Genomic DNA, 22,565 nt, shown 5'->3' with positions numbered 1-22,565 from the left:
AAAAAAAAAACAACCTCAAAAAGCAGAAGTTGGCTCGCAGCAAGTTGACTGTGCAGGGTAAGTATTCTTTTAATACCAATTAGTTGGAGTTTCACATCGTTGTTCCCTCCTATGAACTTCACGGAAAATACCGAAGTGCCGGCTTTACATTTCACAGAGTACAACAACAACAGGCATTTTAAGCCCATTTTTCCTGCAAGAGTGGGGGTTAGCCTTGCTGTCCCTATGACTATCTTCTCTATTTTTCCCTATTTTCAACATCTCCCCCTTGTTAACGCCCTTGCCCGCATTTATTCTTCCACCACCTTCAGCCAAGTCTTTCTCGGTTTTCCCTGTCCTCCACCTCATTCTACATTCATTTCCATCACTCTTCTCACCCAGTCACTTTCGTTCTTCCTCAACACATGATCCAACCATCTCAACCTGTTTTTCTTCATGGCATCCATCACAGGCTCTATTCCCATCATCTTTCGCAATTCATCATTTGTGTTCCTCTCTCTCAACAATACTCCACACATCCACTGAACCATTTCCATTTCCACCCTTTCCAGCCTTCGTTGCTGCTCCGCGTTAATTACCCGTGTCTCGCTCCCATAAATCATGACACTTCTCACACATGCAGCATACACCTTTCCCTTCAGCTTCAACGACACTCCCCTCCTCATCAGCACGCCACTCGGTTCATGAAACTTCTTCCATGCACATCTCACTCTTGCAACTGTTGCCGAGTCTGATCCACCTTCTCCATTCAGCATGTCTCCTCGGTAGCAAAATGTTTTTACACCTTCCAGTATCATGCTGTCTTCAAGATCCAACTCAACATTTCCTCCACCTGAAGCTCCCTCTGTGCACACCTTACATTTGAATGTAGCTGCCGCACTGGCTAATGACCTCAAACCACTACATTTTGATGATCCCACTCAGCGCACATTGTACATTGAATGGAGTTCACTCCAACACCCTTCCTGCACACAGCACACGGCCACTTCCCAGTTGTTTCCACCTCACCACATGCTTTACCCCTTGCCATCACGTTCGTCTTTCCGATGTTCACCCTCAGACCTTTTGTCTCCATACATTCCTTCCACTTGTTCATCTTCTCCTTCAGTCCATCCATACTCTCCCCAATCAACACCAGATCATCTGCATACAACAACTCCCACGGTAAACCCTCCTTTACGTTCCACCATCACACCTCCATCACACCTCCATCACAGATACAAATAGTAGTGGACTTTGTACTGACCCCTGATGCACTCCACCTTCACCTCAAACTCACCACTGTTCCCGTCCTTCGTCCTTGCAGTTGTGCGCGCACTCTCGTACATTGCCATCACCACTCTGATCAACCATTCCTCCACTCCTAACTTCCTCAATGTCCATGTCACTACTTCGTGTGGAACGCTATCAAATGCTTTCTTCAGATCAACAAACCCATGAAACAACTTCTTCTCCTTCTCCATGTACTTCTCCTGCAACTGCGTTACAATAAAAAGCACGTCTGTCGTTCCTCTTCCTGGCATGAATCCAAACTGCATTTCGTCGATCTTAACTTTCTTCGTCATCCTCCTCTCCAACCCTTTCCAATACCTTCATTCCATGCTCCAATAACTTTATCGCTCGATACGAGCCACAGTCCAGAGGGTCACCTTTCCCCTTGTATAGAGGGACGAGGATACTCGGTTCCCAATCCATTGGAATGCGGCCTTCTTTGACCAGCAGATTCCAGATCTCTGTCATTCTCTTCACACCCCAACTTCCTGCTGCCTTCAACATTTCTCCCACAACTCCCGTCGGCCCTCCCGCTTTTCTACTCTTCATTGATTTTATCGCTTCCTCAACTTCCTTCTCGGTTATCTTCTCTGCTGGACCTAAAACTGGGTTACTCTCTATGTTGCCATCCCATTCATTCTCTGCATTCAACAGCATTTCCATATATCTCTTCCATCTTCCTTTCATTGCATCTTGGTGTACAATGATTTGTCCCACTTCATCCTTCAAGCAACTCACCCCCATCACATCACACCTCTCTTTCGCTATCTGCTTTGCAATCCTCAATACCATTCTCTGGCCCTCTTCCGAATCCAAGTGTTCTCCGAACATTTTCCTGTTTGCCTCCTACGCCCTTGCCACCTCTTTCTTTGCAGCCTTCTTGGCTGCCTTATAACTTTCATGCTCTGCCTTTTCTGCCCCTGTCCCCTTAGCCTTCTGCCACTTCTTGAACTTATTCCTCTTCTTGTCAATCCTCTTTTCAACTTCATCATCCCAACACCATGTATCCGAGTGCCTCGGTGGTCCTTTTGTCCATCCACATACCTCCAACCGTCTGTTGGTGATTGACATCCAACGTGATTGACATCCAACCACTTTCAAGCTCAACCACATCATCCTCTGCCATACTCAGCCTCTCTTTTAATGCCTCCCTTACTGTCACCTCTTTCAACCTCCACACCTTCATTCTCGGTTGGTACTTCACCCGCTGAGCTCTCCTCGCACCTTTCACCCTTATGCCGCAGAAAACCAAGTGGTGCTGTGAAACAGCCTCCTATCCCGGGATCACCTTTGTGTCCCGTAGGTGCCCCCTATCTCGCCTATGCACCATCAGGTAGTCAACGGTTGTTGTCGACCCACCTGACGTGTATGCAACAAGCTTATTATCTTCTTTCTGGAACTGAATGTTACAAATCAACAAACCAGCTCCATCAACAAACTCCAAAATCCTTTCACCTTCTCCATTCCTCACACCATATCTGTAACCCCCATGAACTCCCTCAAAACTGTCTATACTCCTTCTCCACATGTCCATTTAGGTCTCCTCCTATCACTACAACGTCCTCATCTTTCACGTTTTCCATCAGCTTCTGTATTGCACGCCAGAACTTGTCCTTCTCCATCGCTCCGTCCGACCTGCGGAGCAGGCTTTTGTGTTAAAACAAATATGGCGGCCGAACCACGTGACCGATGACATCATTATTTTTTTTCTAAACATAATTTATTCCTAGATTATGCTCAAAAAATTTCATCTTCATCGGATGAAGTTTTGTACTGGTTGAATTATGACGTAATAATGGAGGCACCTGTGACATCATCATTAACATATTTTATTCCCCATGGAGAGTTCTTTACAATGAGCCACGTCTCAATTTTCTCTATTCGGCGCTTTCGGAGATATAGAGGTGCAAAGTTTTTCGGTTTTTCCAAGATGTTGGCGGAACCTCGTGACCGATGATGTTCTCATTATTTTTTTTTTCTCCACCAATTTATGCCTGCATGACGCTCAAGAAATTTCATCTTGATAGGATTAAGTTTTGTACTTGTCGAATTATGACGTCTTAATGGAGGCACCTATGACATCATCATTAACATATTTTATTCCCCATGGGAGTTCTTTACAATGAGGCATGTCTCAATTTTTTTGATTCCACTCTTTTGGAGATATATCGGTGCACAGTTTTTCGGTTTTTCCAAGATGGCGGCCGAACCACGTGACCTATGACGTCACAATTATAAAAATTATACAGGTGGCGTTGCACCAATGGTGAAAATTTCCTGTCGGACCAACGGTTGCAGAGAAAATCATATTTATTCTGTGCGGACAAACAAACAACAAGACAAACAGACAGACAAACAAACAGACAGACAAACAGACGGACAAACAGACGGACAAACAGACGGACAAACAGACGGACAGACAGACGGACAGACAAACAGACAGACAAACAGACAGACAAACAGACAGACAAACAGACAGACAAACAGACAGACAAACAGACAGACAAACAGACAGACAAACAGACAGACAAACAGACAGACAAACAGACAGACAGACAAACAGACAGACAAACAGACAGACAAACAGACAAACAGACAGACAAACAGACAGACAAACAGACAGACAAACAGACAGACAAACAGACAGACAAACAGACAGACAAACAGACAGACAAACAGACAGACAAACAGACAGACAAACAGACAGACAAACAGACAGACAGACAGACAGACAAACAGACAAACAGACAGACAAACAGACAGACAAACAGACAGACAAACAGACAGACAAACAGACAGACAAACAGACAGACACAGACAGGCAAACAGACAGGCAAACAGACAGACAAACAGACAGACAGACAGACAAACAAACAGACAGATGCAATTCCCTCTCCTCTGGCGAGGGTAAAAACAAAGGTTAACATTGTAACAAAGCATTTTAAAATTAATCTATCTATAATGCCAGTAATCTCTGTGTGTCTGTCTGTGACCGCTGTTTCTCGACAACCACGGGTCCGATATACTTGAAACTTGCCAGGTATATTGCTGGGGACCCGAGGATGTGCCTTTTCAAGGTTTCATATTAATCGGACAAGTAGTTAGCGAGCTATGTCCAAAAAACGATTCAACCAATCAGAGAGCAGCGAGCTATCACGTGTGCCGAACGTGGCGAACAGACTCTGCCTCGGACGGCACATTTGAGAGCGTATTCATTTATTTCACGTTGGCAAACTATGTTGGCGTTAAACTATGTTTGAAAACTAATTTGCGATTCATTCGCTTTCCTGCGCGTTTGTGCACGCTATGGCGATTTCTTTACCAAACTCCGCAAGCCGTTCGCTTTGGACCAAACCATTTCATGTAAATAGAGGGGGGGGGGGATTGTCACCGTACTCGCAAGCCGTTCGCTTTGGACCAAACCATTTCATGTAAATAGAGGGGGGGATTGTCACCGTACTCGCAAGCCGTTCGCTTTGGCTTTGCGAATGGACCAAACCATTTCATGTAAATAGAGGGGGGGGATATAATTTTAGATATATATATAGTACGGGCATGCCCTAGTACTTATAATATTAACAACAATAATAACAGTATTAGCGCTGCAGATTGAGCATGAAAATGAGGGTGAAGTGGCAACGAGCTTCCTACCAGCTAATTTTGATATTTTTATAAAGTATGGGCCCTGACTACTTCACACACCAAAAATACCCAGAATCCCCTTGGGGGAACATGTTCAAGTGACGTCATCAAGATGGCCTCCATTTTTATTAAGTTTTTGTATTTTATTTTTACATTGAGGGTCCCTGTGTCCTGATCTGTAATAAATTGATACGAGCATCTGATTTAAATATTCTATTTAATAATATTAATATATAATAATATTTAAAAATAATATTATTAATTATATTTAATAATATTTAAAATAATATTTAAATAATAAATTAATTTAAATGCATGCATGCAATGCATTTAAATTGATTTAATTTAAATATATAAATAATATTTAAATAATATCTAAATTAAATGCAGCTGCTGCATTAAGATCAATTTCTTGGGTAGTAGGGTATTCAGTTGTTGATTGTAATTTTTACAGTCCCTGGTGTTGGGCTAGCGGCTAGGGTGCCAGCTTAGGATCCAAGGATCCTGGGTTCGAATCCCGGTCGATCGCTGAATTAACGCCAGGGGGGTTGACTCAGCCTGTCATCCTTCCGAGGTCGGCAAATTGAGTACCAGTACACTGGTAATTCCCTGTTTGTCGTAAAAAGGCGACGAACAGGGTTGGTGGCAGGAAGGGCATCCGGCCGTAAAACATTGCTTCAAAAAGGGGACCAAAAAACAACAACAACCACGGTCCCCGAAAAGGCCAACCCCCGCTTTGCGGGGAAAAATGGCCTCTAAACGGTGGTTTTTTATTGTAATTTTTATATGTCTCTGCGAATAATGCTAACTGCACGGTGAAGTATTTGGGAATCGTTTTTGTAATCAGAACCATTGTTGTAAGCACATTCTCACAAACTTCTGCTGGCTTCATATTCGCTGCTGAAAGTTTTATTCCTTTCTTTTTTTTCTCTGGTTCTCCACAAATGAAAGTGTTCATCCCAGGAAAAGGCTGATGTTTTTTCTCTTCACAGTAAAACTACTATATAAACGGTTAGGTACCATGTCAGCACCTGCACACAATGCCAAAGTTTACAATTTTGGCAGCCATTTTGATGACGTCATTTAAGCATGTTCCCCCAGAGGTATTCTGGGTATTTTTGGTTTGTGAACTTGTCAAGGCCCCTACTTCATAAAAATACCAAAAGTAGCTGGAAGGAAGCTAGTTGCCAGTTCCGCCATTTTGAAGGCACTTTTTGACAATTATCTGCAGTCCTATATAATTTGGCAATAAAAAATAACGAATGTATAATCCCCCCCCCCCCCCCCCCCCCCCCAAGCAAATCTGGTTTTGGTGCTTTGGGCCCAAGCTTATGCTCAAGCAATACAGCAGGTCGGCATGCTACGCCATGAAGACCAATGAAAATTTGGACAGACAGGCCCATTAGTATATCATAAGTCCTGGAAGTGTGCGTGCGTGCGTAAGCGAAGGACCGCATTCGAATTTGGTGTGTGGGTGCAACCCACGTCAAAATCCAAGATGGCCGCCACCATGTATGTCTGATGCCATGTATGTCTGAACCTTGTAACCTGCATATCTTGAAAAATAATAGACAAGTAAAAATTTGAGAATTTTCGAATAGTGTAGGCATTTTGTGTTAAAAGTGATTAAACAAGTTTTTTAGGATAATTCGAGGGTGCTGAATTCAAAAATGCTGTTTAACCGGTTCAATTTTGGAGTCTTAACCTTCAAATTGTAAAAAACAAAATGCCCGCCATTTTCACCATATTTTTTGCCATAACTTGAATTTTAAGCAACATAAAAGGCTCAAAATAGTGGCAATACCCATGTTTGTGATACTGAGGATTCCAAATTTACTGTTACCTAAGTTGTAACTAGTTTGGTTTCGCCGCCATGTTGAATTTCAAGACGGCCGCCATATTTTTGGTAATTTCTGGGGTGTATTTTTTTATGTACATCACTTTCACTGGTCAAATGCGCTTTTAATTTCTTTAGAACAAAAAAAATGATGATAAATCATTTCTAAAGTGCATTTAAAAAAGGGGTAAAGTTCCAAAATAGCTGCCTTTTAGTAATTATACTTTATAAATACCGTATAGCTCAATATTGGCATTCTCAAATGTTTACCTGTCTATCTTAGTCTGTTCTGTTTCTGCATTCTAGTTGTCTGTTGTATGCACATGCACATCCTCCTGTGCATGTTAGCCCAGCTTTTCTGCAGCTGCAACGGCCATTTATACATCCTTTGGTACATCCGCATGTTACTATCTCGCGACACGCCTTAGGAATTGGAGATAGCGTCATCAACTTCGGCACCAAGTTCCCATCGATGTATGTCCATCCCATGTCTGTTACTTGGGGGAGTACTGGAGTAGCGATGGTTGCGCGCTTCCAAATAAAAGCCTGGTAATGTGCATGCCTTATGTGTAGTCTCACTGCATCTGATGTTGGTGGCAGAGTCTCCTGTGGACAACCCTTAGAGAAGAGTATTACACGTGCCTTGGCGCATCTGTCCACATCATCGGGTACCTTGTAAAGACGGCATATGAACTTTTCTGCATCGTTGATTACTTCTTCAGTGATATCTTCTGTGCCTAGATCTGTCAACAATTGGCTGTGTGTTTGAAACACCTTCCAGGCTGTCTTTTTGCCGTGGCCAGCAAGCTGTGACACACTGTCACAACCAGTAATTTCATGGAATGGCAGCAACGCTTCCACTTGGCAAGGTGGCAGTTTCTGGTGGAGTTTGTGGATGGGAATGTATTTTGGCTTCTTAAGAGTTCCTGCCTTCATCCACAGCTGAGTGCATGGCATTTTATCAAAATGAGCAGCTAACAAGACCAGCACGTCAGTGTCACGCACTAAAACCACCACTGTTTCAGCATTTGTGTCGACGCAATGAAGAACAAGTCGTGTGTCCGCCTCCTCATGGTTGGCGGCCTGTAGGGATGATGTGTCCATCTCTGGATCTGAAGATTTCACGTCTGTGATCTGTGCAAATCCTCCAGCCACTACAAGTGTTGTGGGTGCAATAGACACCGCATTTGTCATGAGCTGCTGAGAAAGAAACTCTGCTAGATTTGCCTTATTCTCTCCAAGTGAGAGAAAGTTGGTCCATTTGTCTGGTAGAGGAACGTTTTGGTTTTCTATTACCCGACGTATTGGTCGAGAGGCCCGGGTACGTTTCATTCTGGTTCCAGTCTTGATGGAATCCTGCTGGTATCGGTCGAAAGTTACGTCGACTCTCTCAAATTTTTTCCCCATGGCAAACACTGAATTCACAAACGCATCTGCATATTCACCAAATGTGGTTATTCCGCTGGGCTTTCCAAGAGCCATCACCAGTGCTTGACCATCAATTACTAAGCAAGTACTTCCAGTTAATGTCACTTGTTCTGGGGTTGAGACATCTTGAATCAACTCATTTGCCAGTCGAGATTTACCGCTACTGCCTGTATGTAGACTCCCATTCATGGCAGCAAGTGAAATTGGCACAGGCATAAGCTCATGCTGCAGAATCAGGTCCAGGTTTATCACACGCCCTGCTTTGGAAGCTGTCACAAGTCGCTGTAGAATGTTTCTATCTGCCTTGATGGTCGTTTCTTTGCCTTTGCTTTCTTTGCAGTCTACAGCATGCAGAGACGAGAAAGTCTGTGCTTTGTTCCTATGTAAAGCGGCATTGAAATTGATATGACATGTGCCATCAGGAGGCTGAAGAAGGCGCTGATCAACAAACTCATCCAGCTGCACCTGTCCACGTTTTTCTGCATTAAGCAAAGAATGTTGAATGCTCTCCGATGCCAAATCCTTGGTAGCAATATTCTGCAGTACAGAAGATGACATTCCCTCGCTGAATACATCGAATCGTCGGAAAGCTGAGACGACTTTCTCCTCATCAAGGTTGTCACGCACTTTCCTGGAAGGTGTAAGCTCGTTGTACACATACTCACTTTCCTCCCCTTCGATCATCAGCATTTGTCTAGTTTTACTCGATATGCAAGTTCTCAAGTTATATGATAGTGCCCATCTGCCTAATGCAGAGATACTTCTTGTGATGCCCACAATGCCACCGTTCTTCTTTCCAGTGCCATTCAGCCATTCTTGGCTATGATCAGGTGATACTTGATACCCACAATCCTCAGTATCACAAACATGGGTATTGCCACTATTTTGAGCCTTCTATGTTGCTTAAACTTCACGTTATGGCAAAAAATATGCTGAAAATGGCGGGCATTTTGTTTTTTACAATTTGAAGGTTAAGACTCCAAAATTGAACCGGTTAAACAGCATTTTTGAATTCAGCACCCTCGAATTATCCTAAAAAACTTGTTTAACCACTTTTAACATGAAATGCTTCCAACATTTTATATAAGCACAAATTCTCAAATTTTTACTTGTATATAAGCGAAGTACCAACTTCTAATCTGGTGTGTGGGTGTATCTAGGCATAAGGAAGAACGCTATTGAAAATTGGGTCGCCACGGCAAAATCCAAGATGGCCGCCGCCATGTACGTCTGAACCTTGTGAGATGAATATCTTGAAAAATAAGCGAAGTACCAACTTCTAATTTGGTGTGTGGGTGTATCTCGGCATAAGGACTAACGCTATTGAAAATTGGGTCGCCACGTCAAAATCCAAGATGGCCGCCACCATATACTATATGTCTGAAATTTGTGAGCGAAATATCTCTCGAAAAATAAGCGAAGTACCAACGTCTAATCTGGTGTGTGGGTGTATCTAGGCACAAGGAAGAACGCTGTTTAAAATCGGGTTGCCACGTCAAAAGCCAAGATGGCCGCCGCCATGTAAGTCTGATGCCATGTATGTCTGAAACTTGTAACCTGCCTATCTTGAAAAATAAGCGAAGTACCAACTTCTAATCTGGTGTGTGGGTGTATCTCGGCATAAGGAAGAACGCTATTGAAAATTGGGTCGCCACGTCAAAATCCAAGATGGCCGCCGCCATGTATGTCTGAACCTTGAGATGAATATCTTGAAAAATAAGCGAAGTACCAACGTCTAATCTGGTGTGTGGGTGTATCTAGGCATAAGGAAGAACGCTATTGAAAATTGGGTAGCCACGTCAAAATCCAAGATGGCCGCCGCCATGTATGTCCGAACCTTGTGAGATGAATATCTTGAAAAATAAGCGAAGTACCAACTTATAGTTTGGTGTGTGGGTGTATCTCGCCATAAGGAAAAACGCTATTGAAAATTGGGTCGCCCTGTCAAAATCCAAGATGGCCGCCACCATATATATGTCTGAACATTGTGAGCGAAATATCTCGAAAAATAAGCGAAGTACCAACTTCTAATCTGGTGTGTGGGTGTATCTAGGCACACGGAAGACCGCTATTGTAAATTGGGTCACCACGTCAAAATCCAAGATAGCCACCACCATGTATGTCTGACCCTTGTGAGCGAAATATCATATCATAGCATGTTTTCTGCGTGTTCCACTTTGTCAACTCACATCATTTCCCCGACGGGGGACTTAGGCGTAACGCTTGTTGACAATAATCTGCAGTCCCATATAATTTGGCAATAAAAAATAACGAATGTATAATCCCCCCCTCCCGAAGCAAATCTGGTTTTGGTGCTTTGGGCCCAAGCTTATGCTCAAGCAATACAGCAGGTCGGCATGCTACAACGCCATGAAGACCAATGAAAATTTGGACAGACAGGCCCACTAGTATATCATAAGTCCTGGAAAAGTATTAATATGGAATTCAGAATATATATAATTTTATAATAATAAAATGCTGTACATCTGAAAACAATCTTCCAAGGAATTGATAAGGTGAAATAAAAAGAATTCCCCCAAATATAACTTTTTTTTTTGCATTGTTTTTTTTGTTAATATTTGGACCAGATCACCCCAAAAACGCATATTTTGACATCAATTTTACAAAATGTTCTGGTTGAGTATCCCCAGACCCCTGATAAAAGAGTAATTTTCCTTCTTTTCCTTCTTTTTTTTCTTTCGCAGTTTCCCCCATGGAAGCATGCTTTATAGTTTATACCACCGCCTCATATCAGTAAATCTTAGCCTCAGGGGTTGGATTCCACTACTTTTTTGGGCTCGATTTAGGCTCGTGGAGGAGCTAGAATGTATCAGGCCACAACCAAACAAAACAATAGTGGAGAGGAGGTATTTGAAGGTGGTAGGTGATGGTTGGGAGTGGGGAGGAGGGAGAGCAAGGGAGAACACTTCCCAGAACACAAGTTGAGTTTTGGCGGCACCAGCTCACAGAACATCCAATACTCCCTGGCATTGCAGATGAAGGCTTTGTGGAGTAAATGTTGGAAGCTGAGCTTTCCTCTGCAGATAATTCCCAGGTGCCCTTGAATATGTGATCGATCCAGGAAAGGTCAATGAGCTCCATTGTTGCTCTGATTATTCTGCTAATCTATATTCCTTTTGTTTTGCACCTGCTATTACGCTTTGCCACAGGCTCAAAATCCTAATTTGTGAATGACAACTTTTGGTTGTTGTGGTCTTCTGTAACTTTATACTTTTTGCACGATGCCAAAGTGAATATCACGTCTTGTATTTTGCTTTGTCATTTGTCTCCCCCTCTTTCTCCCTCATCCCCTCCTTGCAGGTTTGTCTCATATCAAGGAGCATTTGCCAGATGAAGGGAACACTGGAATTGTTTATTCTTGCTCGTTGTGTGGCTGCAAGCCTTCCATGCATGCCCATGTTGTACTCTCCCATATAATTGGATTTAAGCATCGCCTCAATTTCCTGGTACGTTTCTCTGTATTTGTTTGAAAATGTTATTCGGTTTCCAGGCCAGGATAGCTGGAAGCCTTTTGTTCTTGATGTGGTTTTTATTCATTCACTCCACCATATTTTCACTTTTTGTTTTCCATGTTAAAAGAACGTGTTACGGGAGATATTTGTTTGAGCACCTGTTGGGAGTGTTGTGTTTTGTTGAGTTGGGTCCCATACGAGTATAATACTATATAAAGCCATGCTCTTTTGCTTTGTTCAATCACGAGACTTTAATTTTATTTTTGTGACGCCTCACATGAAAGTGACAGGATAGCCTTGAGTTATGCACACTCCCTTCTGAGCTGTCTGGCCTGGGTTTCAATTTCAGCCCAACGATAAACTCACCCTTGTGATTGTTTCACCAATACGGTGATTCATCATTGTTGTGTGTTCCAGATGTTTAACCTGGCATTCTATTTGCTGGCATTAGTTGTTGGACGTTAAAGATCCCATGGTGTTTTTCGCAAAGAGTAGGTGAACATTTTGCCAGCAGTCGGCACCCTCAACGAATTACAAATTCCTCCCATGACGCCCACTGGGTAGGCAAAGGCATACGACTTTGCGTAATCCTTGGAGTGGGGCTGCTTTGGCAGCACTTGACCTGCCTTCCAGACCACCAGGAAGCAGAAGACACCTCAAAATAGTGCAGTGATGCAGAAACATTTCAACTTCGGAAATATTTTGTTATTTCGATACTCATATCTTCAATGTTAGTTTTATCCTGTACAATGATTGAAACAAGGCACTTGCCTGCCACCTGATAAGGTTTGTGCCTGTGTGCATGATCATTTTTAATATTTAACCATGCACCCACTTTCCCACCAAACTTTTTTCTCACCAACGAAAAGAAAAAACCCCCAAAAAACCAAAGCAACTCCCCAACTCCTTGCTCCTTTTGTTTTTACCGCCCACATGCTTTTTGTTGTCCACTGTTCCTTTCCTATTCCATCTCAAAGTGCGACATGATGTCATCGCTGGGCGCCGAAGGAGGCCCGGTGATGACACACGCCAAAAGGGAGTACTCCGTTTTCACTCCGTTTGTTTGTTACTTGCAAAATCGAAGATTTTTCAAGTACTAGTACACCCGCACATTACGGTCGGGGCAGGAAGGGTCATTCCTCTGGGATATATAGATTACAGACGATCTATGGTCCGGTCTCAAGAAGATTGGGTGTGTGTTCATTTACCAAGTTTCTTGTGGAGAGATCGCGAAGTGGTTTAAGCATTCAAGTAAGCACTCCATTCAAAACCGTTAAGGAACGGCTGGCTTGACATGCGCAAGCTAGCTGCTTGGTAAATGAGCACAACCCTGTCTTCCTCCCTTTCAGTTTCGTGTTAAATAGCAGGAGCAAGTTTCAAAAGTTCACCATGAAAAACGCCATGTTGGCGGCACAAAGGGTCATGTTATTAACCCAACACTTGTGGGGTATATGATCCACCACACAGTAACCTGGGTTGCCCCGTGATTTTTAATCATTTTACATAATTAATTAATCTATTTTAGGGGGAGTGTAACCCTGGTTCGTGTGATAGGAAAATCCTTTTTGCTGCACTCCATATGATCCTTGGTGGATCATATGGAGTGCAGTAGATCTTTGCTCAGTTCTGTAAGTAAAACTTACTTCACTGATGTCGGGATTCCTCCAAATTTCTTTGTTTAGTTTTATAAACAGCATAAGCGACTATTTCAAAAGCTAATCGTACACGTTTGTGGTTTATAATATTTTTACCTCTGCGAGACACCGTTTGGCCATTGCTCCCATGAAAACGTCATGATAAGCTATTTATAAACGTTGACTTGACGTTTGTTCAAGGAGGAAAAACCCCTTGGGGAGGTGGGATATTATTGGTATTCATATTGTTTTGTAATAACATCAATATTATGCTATTATCGTTAGTTTTGTTATTCGAAGCGGCTTTGGAAAAACGCCACGATAAAGCTAACTTAACATGGATATACACCTCAACACGCAACCCCTTTGACTGCAATGGCAGGGAAAACCCGCTCGGGGGAGAAAACCCCATTGGGGAGGGGGGTGGGGGGGGGGGCAAATTAATGCGCTACAACCTTCATTGTGTAACCCTCAGTCCTGTCAAGTTTGGTTGAGATTGGATAAGTAAAGATGGAATGTATCAGGTCAAAAAAAATCATCAGACAGACAGACACCAAATTGCATATTTTAGCATGATTATGTTGGTCAGTTGACTTTGTCTTTTTGTTTGTCACTTGCCTTCGTGTCACAGTTCCAAACCGATCTAATGACACTTTACGATGTTGTGGAGGCAGTCTCAACTGAGAAGTCTATTGATTTTGAGGTCAAAGGTCATCTTGAGGTCACATTTCCAAAATCGTCATTTTTTTCTCTGACTTTAAAGTCGAAGAGCTTTTGCATATTGTCAATAAATTGGGAAAAACAACTAATTTTGAGGTCAAAAGGTCAATGGTCAACTTGAGGTCAAACTTCTACAATCCTCAATTTTCATCTGGAAAATGGTCAATTTTCATCCAATTGACTTGGGAATTAAACAGCAATCACAGAGTATCCAAACTGAATTGGGAAACCAACTTTTTAAGGTCAAAGGTCAACTCAAGGTCAAACTTCTAAAATCATCAATTTTCATCCGATTGACTTGGAAATTAAACAGCAATTACCTGGTGCATCGCGGAATTAGGAAACCAACAATTTTTGAGGTTTAAAGGTCAAAGGTCAACTCAAGGTCAAACTTTTAAAATCACAATTTTCATCTGAAAAATCATCACTTTTCATCCTATTAACTTGAAATTTAAACAGCAATTACATAGTGCATCACTGAATTGGGAAACAAAGTATTTTTGAGGTCAAAGGTCAACTTGGGGTCAAACTTTTTATATCAATTTTCATATGAATAATCATAAATTTTAATCTGATTTACCTGAGCTTTGATTAAGATTGTCAATTTTAACCTTAATGAATTGGACAATTTGATGTATCCATGGCAACTTTTTATTTTGGGGAGGGGTGAATTTTGCAAGTATCGTTCTCTGAATTACGTATACTTGTTTGTTTGTTTTCTTGTTTGTCCGGGTGATATCTCAGCCATCCTTTGAGCTAGGAACCTGAAGTTACGGCACAATAGTGCACACGTGCTTTGGCAAAAATACTAATTTTTGTTTTTTGATCAATTAATTGATCAATTACTTAATTATTATCGATTTATTAAGTACTTATTTATTTCATTTCTCATCTGGGCGATATCTCGGGCACCTTTTGAGTTAGAGGAAGCTGATATTTGGACACGATAATGACCAAGTGATTTGGCTGCAAATGGTATTTTTATTGATTTATTTATTTATGAATTGTTTAATTATTCAATTAATGACTTAATTATTTTTTTTTTAGTTAGATTCGGATTAAATGGTGCTGGTTTAGGTATTCTATTAGCCAATTGATTAATAATTTAATTATTTTACAATTATTATTTATTTATTTTCTTCATTAAAAAATCTATTTTATTTCTCATCTGGGCAATATCTCAGGCACCTTTTGAGCTCGGAAGCTGATATTCGGGCACGACAGTGACCAAGTGATATGGCTATTAAGGATAGATATTTTTGATTTCTTGATTAATCAATTAATCGATTTATTATTTATTGACAAATATATATTTTCAATTAATGACTCATTTAATTTACATAAAGTTCCAGCTTCGGATGAAACACTGATGATTGAGGTATGCTATTAGGCAATTGATTAAGAAATTATTTTACTATTTTTATTTATTGATTTTACTTGCGCATTTAATCAATTATTGCACTCCGCTCCCTCTCAATTCTGTCTCCATGTGCTGCACTGCGTCATCATCGGGTGCCTGAGAGACCCAGCAATGGCGCATGGATATGGAATTTATTTATTTGGCATGGGGCGGTGTACTTTGAATGCAGCTATACTTATTTGCTCACCTGGAATGTAGTTCCGGGGAGCTTAAGCGATGTCGCGTTGTCAGTCCATAAACACTTGCAACTTCTTCTCCAAAACGGCTGTTGGCATTGTCACCAAACTTGGCACAAATGATATTTGGTATGTTATGACTAAAATTTGTTTATGGCATTAAAAAAAATCGGTTTTTAACGGGGTCTACCTGGGGTCAAAGTGGATCCAGGGTTGATCACCCCCCCCCCCCCCCTCAAAAAAAAGAAATAGGAATTTGCTTTTTCTTCTGAAACTACACACACTATTTCGATGAAACCTGACCACAACCTTCATAACCTGTGATGTACCAAAGTTTGTTCACAGCACTAAGAAAATCGAAGTCCATGGGGGCGTACGGGTGGTCAAAGTAGGTCCAGGCTTGACCCCCAAAATAGGTATTTGCTTTCTTCTCAGAAACGACACAAACGATTCCGATGAAGCTTGACCACAACCTTAACCACTCGTTGTATACTAAAGTTTGTTCACAGTATTAAAAGAACTGACCCTGAAGGGGTCGACGATGGGAGGGGGGGAGGGAGGTTGCAAGGTTGCCCCCCCAAAATAGGTATTTTTTTTGTTTCCTTGTCTCTTTGTTTAAAGTCTTATGATTGTGGTTCATGTCATTCTACATGCTGCCCTGTCTTCTAGCAACCATTGAAATTGGTTTAAAATACTCTGATATTGTTTAAAGTACCTGTCGTGTCATATACTGTTTTATTCTGCCAGGTGAGCACTCAGAGGTATTGCACCTATTTTTGTCTGGTCTTTTGCCACCTGCCCCCTCGCTGTCCTTTGTCCTCTCCCGTTACATTGTCTTAGCTTTTTGCCATTCTGCCCTTCTTTCATACACTTCCTCCAACTCCCCTTTTTCTGCAGCAAAGGTATTACCCAAGCCAACTTTGTGCTGATAAATATGATGGAATGCCTGCAGGCTATTCCAAACATGTCAAGGCTTTGGCAAAAGAAGTTCAACGCCTCGAGGGATGGTCAAAACATCAGGTGCAGTAATTCCTTTTTTTTACAAGTCAAATTTGAAGGTCGTTTCATGAAGAATGTATTTTCTTAATTTTTTTGGGTGGAGGTGTGGCATGAGGGTTGGTGGCCTGCCAGAACCCTTATTTCTTGCAGTCAAACCAGTTTTCTGTAATTATAGACCTATTTTCTTTATGGTAGGAAGAGAAATACGGATGTTCTTCTTCTTCAGGAGCTTGTGGATGTCAGAATTTGTCTTGCCTATTTGATGAAGACAAGCAATTTGATTTTTTAAATATCCCCATCACCATGGAACCTCTTTCTTTGGAGGCATTTCTAAATTGAAACACAAACAACGTGACCTACACAAACTGTACAAGTCCTAAATAAGAGCAATTTAGGCACGATATATGCACTAAGACTAAACAGTCAAAAAACACAACACCCTAAAAATGCATTGCAGATCTTTCAAAGTATATGCCTTAACAGTAATTAAAAAATTGAACTTTATTATGACAGAACAACTCAAAACAGTCTATTTTCTTTTTTTGATGTGTAAAATGTGATCTATTTTGTCCGACGAGATATTGGCCATCAAAGATAAAGGCAAAAAATACGGAGATTTCTTAATTTTTGTTTTTTTGAGAACGAAAGTACTGAAAACACCAATTTTTTTCCATCACAAAATTTCTGTAAACTGCGCGGAAGGCTTTTATCTGATGTACCATGAGACCCATCTCTTTTCCCCCCCCCCCCCCCCCCCTCCCCTCCCCAAGACGCTCTCTTGAGCAGGCCTTTGGTGCTCTCCTGTTTGGCCAGCGAATGCCCCGGAAGAGTGTGTATGTGTGTGTGTGTGTGTGTGTGTGTATGTATATATATATATATATATATATATATATATATATATATATATATATATATATATATATATATATATATATATATATATATATATATATATACATACATACATACATACATACATACATACATACATACATACATACATACATACATACATACGTATATATATAATTATGTATATATATACTGTATATGTATATATGTATATATATGTATCATCAGAAGAAATTAAATGACGAGTGGACTAAGCTTCAAGACAGTCGATCGCTAATTTTTCTACAACCTTTCAACCAACAGGTCGACTTGGTCTTCCTCAAGTTCAACTTTTTTTTTTTTTTTTTTTTTTTTTTTTGAAATAAATATACAAGATCGAGGCTCGTGAAAGAGCAAACATTAATCACACAAAAAGTGAAACCGACACAAACCGACACATAAAACACAAAATAAGGTGAGCGGTAGACAAGATGGGGAGAGAGGGGGAAGGACACAAACACAACATTTGAGAGCAGGGACATCGAGAGAAATGTGGGAGGGAGAAGTCTTGGGGGGGGATGTGGGAGAGGTATAAAACATATGGATCTGCAAGGACTTCCAGGAAAGAAGTTGGAATTTCGAAAAATGTGTATCTGGGCTGAATTAGCGAGGGAAGAAAAGATCAAGGTTTTGGATGGGGGAAGATAAGAGATGGTGGTGAACAGCTGTTTTAAAGACCTGGAGGGACGAGTGGGATTGAAGGGAGTGGGTGAGTTTGTTCCAGAGGCGGGAGAAAAGGGGAATGGAAGAGTGAAGGTGAGCAGAGAGCCTAGATTTTGGCAGTTTAACCATAAGAGGGTTGCTGGCAGATCTTGTGCGACCTGCAGGAATATTTGGGGGACAGAGCACAGAGAGAGCTGGGGGAGCAACGCCGGAGAGGAGTCGGAAGAAGACAGAAAGACCACCAAACCTGCCTGCGGTGAGTGAGTGAAAGGCCCTCGGAGTTAGCTTCATCGCAGGAGATTCCAATGATTCTGAAAGCTTTGGCTTCAACAGCGTGAAGCCGAGGTCGGTGTGAGGCAGGAGCACCGGCCCAGAGGGGGGGGACAGTTTTCCATTGAGCTGCGAATGAAAGTCTTGTATGTGGTGAGGAGCTCAGGTGTGCCAAGGAAGGACTTCGCACGACGGATGATGCCCAGTAGGCGACTGGCTTTGGAGGCCAGCTTGGAAATGTGGTTTTCCCAAGAAAGATCATGGCAGATAGTGAGACCCAAAAGCTTGAGTGACAGAGCTTCTTGGAGAGGATTGTTGAGAAAGTAGATGGGAGGGTTTTCCAGTCGGTCTTTTCGGAGAGACATCGTAAGAGTGTGAGATTTGTCAGGATTGAAAGACATGTTCCACTTGTTTGATCAGTCTGTGATTTTGTCCAGGTCTGCAGAGAGTGAGGAGGCTGCAGGCTGCCGATCTGAGGAATGGAGTGGCAGAGAGTGGTCATCTGCAAAGAGATAGAGAGGATTTTCCAGAGAGTCGGAGAGATCATTGATGAAGACCAGAAAAAGCACAGCGCCCAGAACACTACCTTGGGGAACTCCAGCCAGAACAGGAAGGGGCGATGAGAGAAATCCATTCAGGGCCACACGTTGACTATGACCAGAGAGGAAGTCCGCAAGCCAAGCGTTGAGATTTCTATGGATACCACAGGAGGAGAGTTTGGTGAGCAGAGCTGGGTGCCAGATCGTATCGAAGGCACGTGATATATCGAGGGAGACAGCTCTGATTTCCTGTTTGGCATTGAGGACCTCCATCCATTGTTGAAACAGCAGAAGCAACATGTCCAGAGGAGAATGACCTGGCCTGAATCCAAATTGATGATCGGAGATCAAGCAATTGGAGAAGAGCAAGGATTTGATATCCGAAGCAATGATGGATTTCATGACTTTGCTGATAATTTGGAGCAGGCTGATTGGTCTGTAGTTGCAAGGATCTGTTTTTGCATCTTTTTTGTGTAAAGCGGTAATGTTTGCTGATTTCCACGATGCTGGCAGATGACCTTGAGCAAAAGAGTGTGAAAAGAACAGCGAGAGGGTGAGATAGAGCGGCAGAGCAGGATTTTAGGACCCGTGGGCTGATGCCGTCTGGTCCAGTTGCAGAATCAGAGTCGAGGTTTGACAAAAACTTCTCCACCTTGTCAGGAGAGCAGGACACAGAGTCCAGGAGCAGTTGGGTTCGACTGGGTAAGGTGGGAACAGAGAGAGATGGGTGAGGGACACAATATTTTGAGGCAAACACAGAGTTGAGGCATTCGGCTTTGTCACATGCGGTGTCAACTGTGTAGCCATTTGAGGTAAGGGAGGGGATGGAGGGGGAACAAACACCAGAAACGGATTTGACCAGATGCCACCAGGATTTGGAGGAAGGAGACAGGATTGAGAGTTCATTCTTGAGTGTGGAGAGATAGTGCTTCCTGGCACTCCTGAGGGTAGACACACACTTGTTTCGAGCTTGGTGGAAGGAACTGAGATTGCCTTCAGTTGGATTTGCCTTCCAAGAGGCAAAGGCAAGTTGTTTCAGGGCAACTGCCTCACCACAAGATTCAGTATACCATGGACGGGAGGAAGAGTAAGACAACTGAAGACGAGATGGGATAAATCTGTGCATGAGAGAGCGCAGTTTGCTTTGGAAGAATTCCCAGGAAGAATTGATGTCATTGGCAGTAGATATGGGAGACCAGTCCAGATGATTGATGGCTGCTTGCAGCCCGTGCCAGTCGGCCTGAGTGAAATGCCAGACTCTTCGACGCTGAGGAGGCTCTCTGAGAATGGCCAGAGATGTCCACTTTAATAAGCACATGATCAGAAGAACCGATTGGAGCAGAAGAAGAGCAGCAGAGATTTGCATGGAAGTTTGTCATAACCAAGTCGAGAAGAGAAGTTGAAATTTCAAGTTGTTTCAAGTTATTGAACTTACAAGTTGAACACGAGGAAGACAAAAGACCTGTTAGTCGAAAGCTTATCGAAAATGAAAGATCGACCGTCTTGCAGCTCCGTCCACTACTTATTTAATTTCTTCTGATTATTTATTTAATGCAAATGAGGCACCCTGCTCGTATTGTGGCTCGTATTATTTCTCACAGCTTTATATTATGTATATATATACATATATATATATACAGTGCATTCAGAAAGTATTCAGACCCCTTCACTTTTTTGTCCCCTGTCGCACCGCAGAGCGAAAGGGGGACTATGGTTTTCCCCTCCGTCCGTGTGTGTGTGCGTGCGTGCGTGAGTGCGTAAGCGAAGGACCGAATTATAATTTGGTGTGTGGGTGCAACCCACGTCAAAATCCAAGATGGCCGCCGCCATGTACGTCTGGACCTTGTGAGCGGAATATCTTGAAAAATAAGAGAAGGACCAACTTCTAATCTGGTGTATGGTTGTATCTAGGCACAAGGAAGAACGCTATTGAAAATTGGTTCGCCACGTCAAAATCCAAGATGGCCGCCACCATATATATGCCTGAACCTTGTGAGCGAAATATCTTGAAAAATAAACGAAATACTAACTTCTAATCTGGTCTGTGGGTGTATCTCGGCATAAGGAAGAACGCTATTGAAAATTGGCTGCGCCACGTCAAAATCCAAGATGGCCACCGCCATGTATGTCTGAACCTTGTGAGCGGAATATCTTGAAAAATAAGCTTAGTACCAACTTCTAATCTGGCGTGTGGGTGTATCTCGGCATAAGGAAGAACGCCATTTTCAATTGGGTCGCCACTTTAAAATCCAATATGGCCGCCTTGCGTCTTCCACTTTGTCAACTCGCATCACTTCACCGACGGGGGACCGATGCGTTACACTTGTTCACATTTTGTTATGTTGCAGCCTTGTGCTGAAATCGTTTAAATTCATTTTTCCCTCGTCAATCTACACTCGATACCCCATAATGTCAAAGAGGAAACAGGATTTTATAGAGTTTTGCAAAAAATTTTTAAAGAAAAAACTGAAATATCACATTGACATAAGTATTCAGACCCTTTGCTATGACACTTGAAATTTAGCTCAGGTGCCTCCCATTTTTCTTGATCATCTTTGAGATGTTTCTGCACCTTGATTTGAGTCAACCTGTGGTAAATTCAATTGATTGGACATGATTTGGAAAGGCACACACCTGTCTATATAAGGTCTCACAGCTGACAATGCATATCAGAGCAAAAACCAAGCCATGAGGTCAAAGGAATTGCCTGCAGAGCTCAGCGACAGGATTGTGTTGAGGCACAGATCTGGGAAGCTGACAAAAAATTTCTGCTGCATTGAAGGTTCCCAAGAGCACAGTGGCCTCCATAATTCTTAAACGGAAGAAGTTGGAACAACCAGGACTCTTCCTCGAGCTGGCCGCCCGGCCAAACTGAGCAATCGGGGGAGAAGGGCCTTGGTAAGAGAGGTGACCAAGAACCCGATGGTCAACTCTGGCTGAGCTCCAGAGATCCTGTGTGGAGATTGGAGAAACTTCCAGAAGGACAACCGTCACTGCAACACTCCACCGATCTGGGCTTTATGGCAGAGTGGCCAGACGCAAGCTTCTCCTCAGTGAAAGACACATGAATACCCGCTTGGAGTTTGCAAAAAAGCACCGAAAGGACTCTCAGACTGAGACACAAGATTCTGTGGTCTGATGAAACGAAGATTGAACTGTTTGGTCTCAATTCTAAGCGTCATGACTGGAGGAAACCAGGCACCGCTCATCACCTGCCCAATACCATCCCAACGGTGAAGCATGGTGGTGGCATCATCATGCTGTGGGGGTATTTTTCAGCAGCAGGGACTGAGGGACTGGTCAGGGTTGAGGAAACTATGAAAGGAGCAACGTACAGAGATATCCTTAATGAAAACCTGAAACAGCGCTTAGGACCTCAGACCTTCCTTCCCTCAGACCCTCAGAATGAAGGTTCACCTTCCAACAGGACAATGACCCGAAGCACACAGCCAAGACAACACAGGAGTGGCTTCGGGACATCTCTGTGAAGGTCCTTGAGTGACCCAGCCAAAGCCCTGACTTGAACCCAATCGAACATCTCTGGAGAGACCTGAAAATGGCTTTCCACCTACGGTCCCCATCCAACATGACAGAGCTTGAG

General features: G+C 42.5%; 1 protein-coding gene across 1 annotated transcript in view; it reads left to right on the top strand.

Moving 5' to 3' along the window:
- LOC137431274 (uncharacterized) overlaps window positions 1–22,565 on the top strand; it is a 117,225-nt gene that overhangs the window by 27,821 nt on the left and 66,839 nt on the right. Inside the window, exons 6-7 of the mRNA XM_078781789.1 lie at window positions 11,501–11,646; window positions 16,500–16,622. Of these exons, the coding sequence (XP_078637915.1) occupies window positions 11,501–11,646; window positions 16,500–16,622 (269 nt within the window). The remainder of the gene's footprint in view (window positions 1–11,500; window positions 11,647–16,499; window positions 16,623–22,565) is intronic.

Source organism: Myxine glutinosa, chromosome 7, assembly GCF_964187855.1.
Source record: "Myxine glutinosa chromosome 7, kmMyxGlut1.1, whole genome shotgun sequence".
NCBI lineage: Eukaryota > Metazoa > Chordata > Myxini > Myxiniformes > Myxinidae > Myxine > Myxine glutinosa.
Note: the sequence above shows the minus strand (reverse complement) of the source record. Positions and strands in the feature narration are given on the sequence as shown.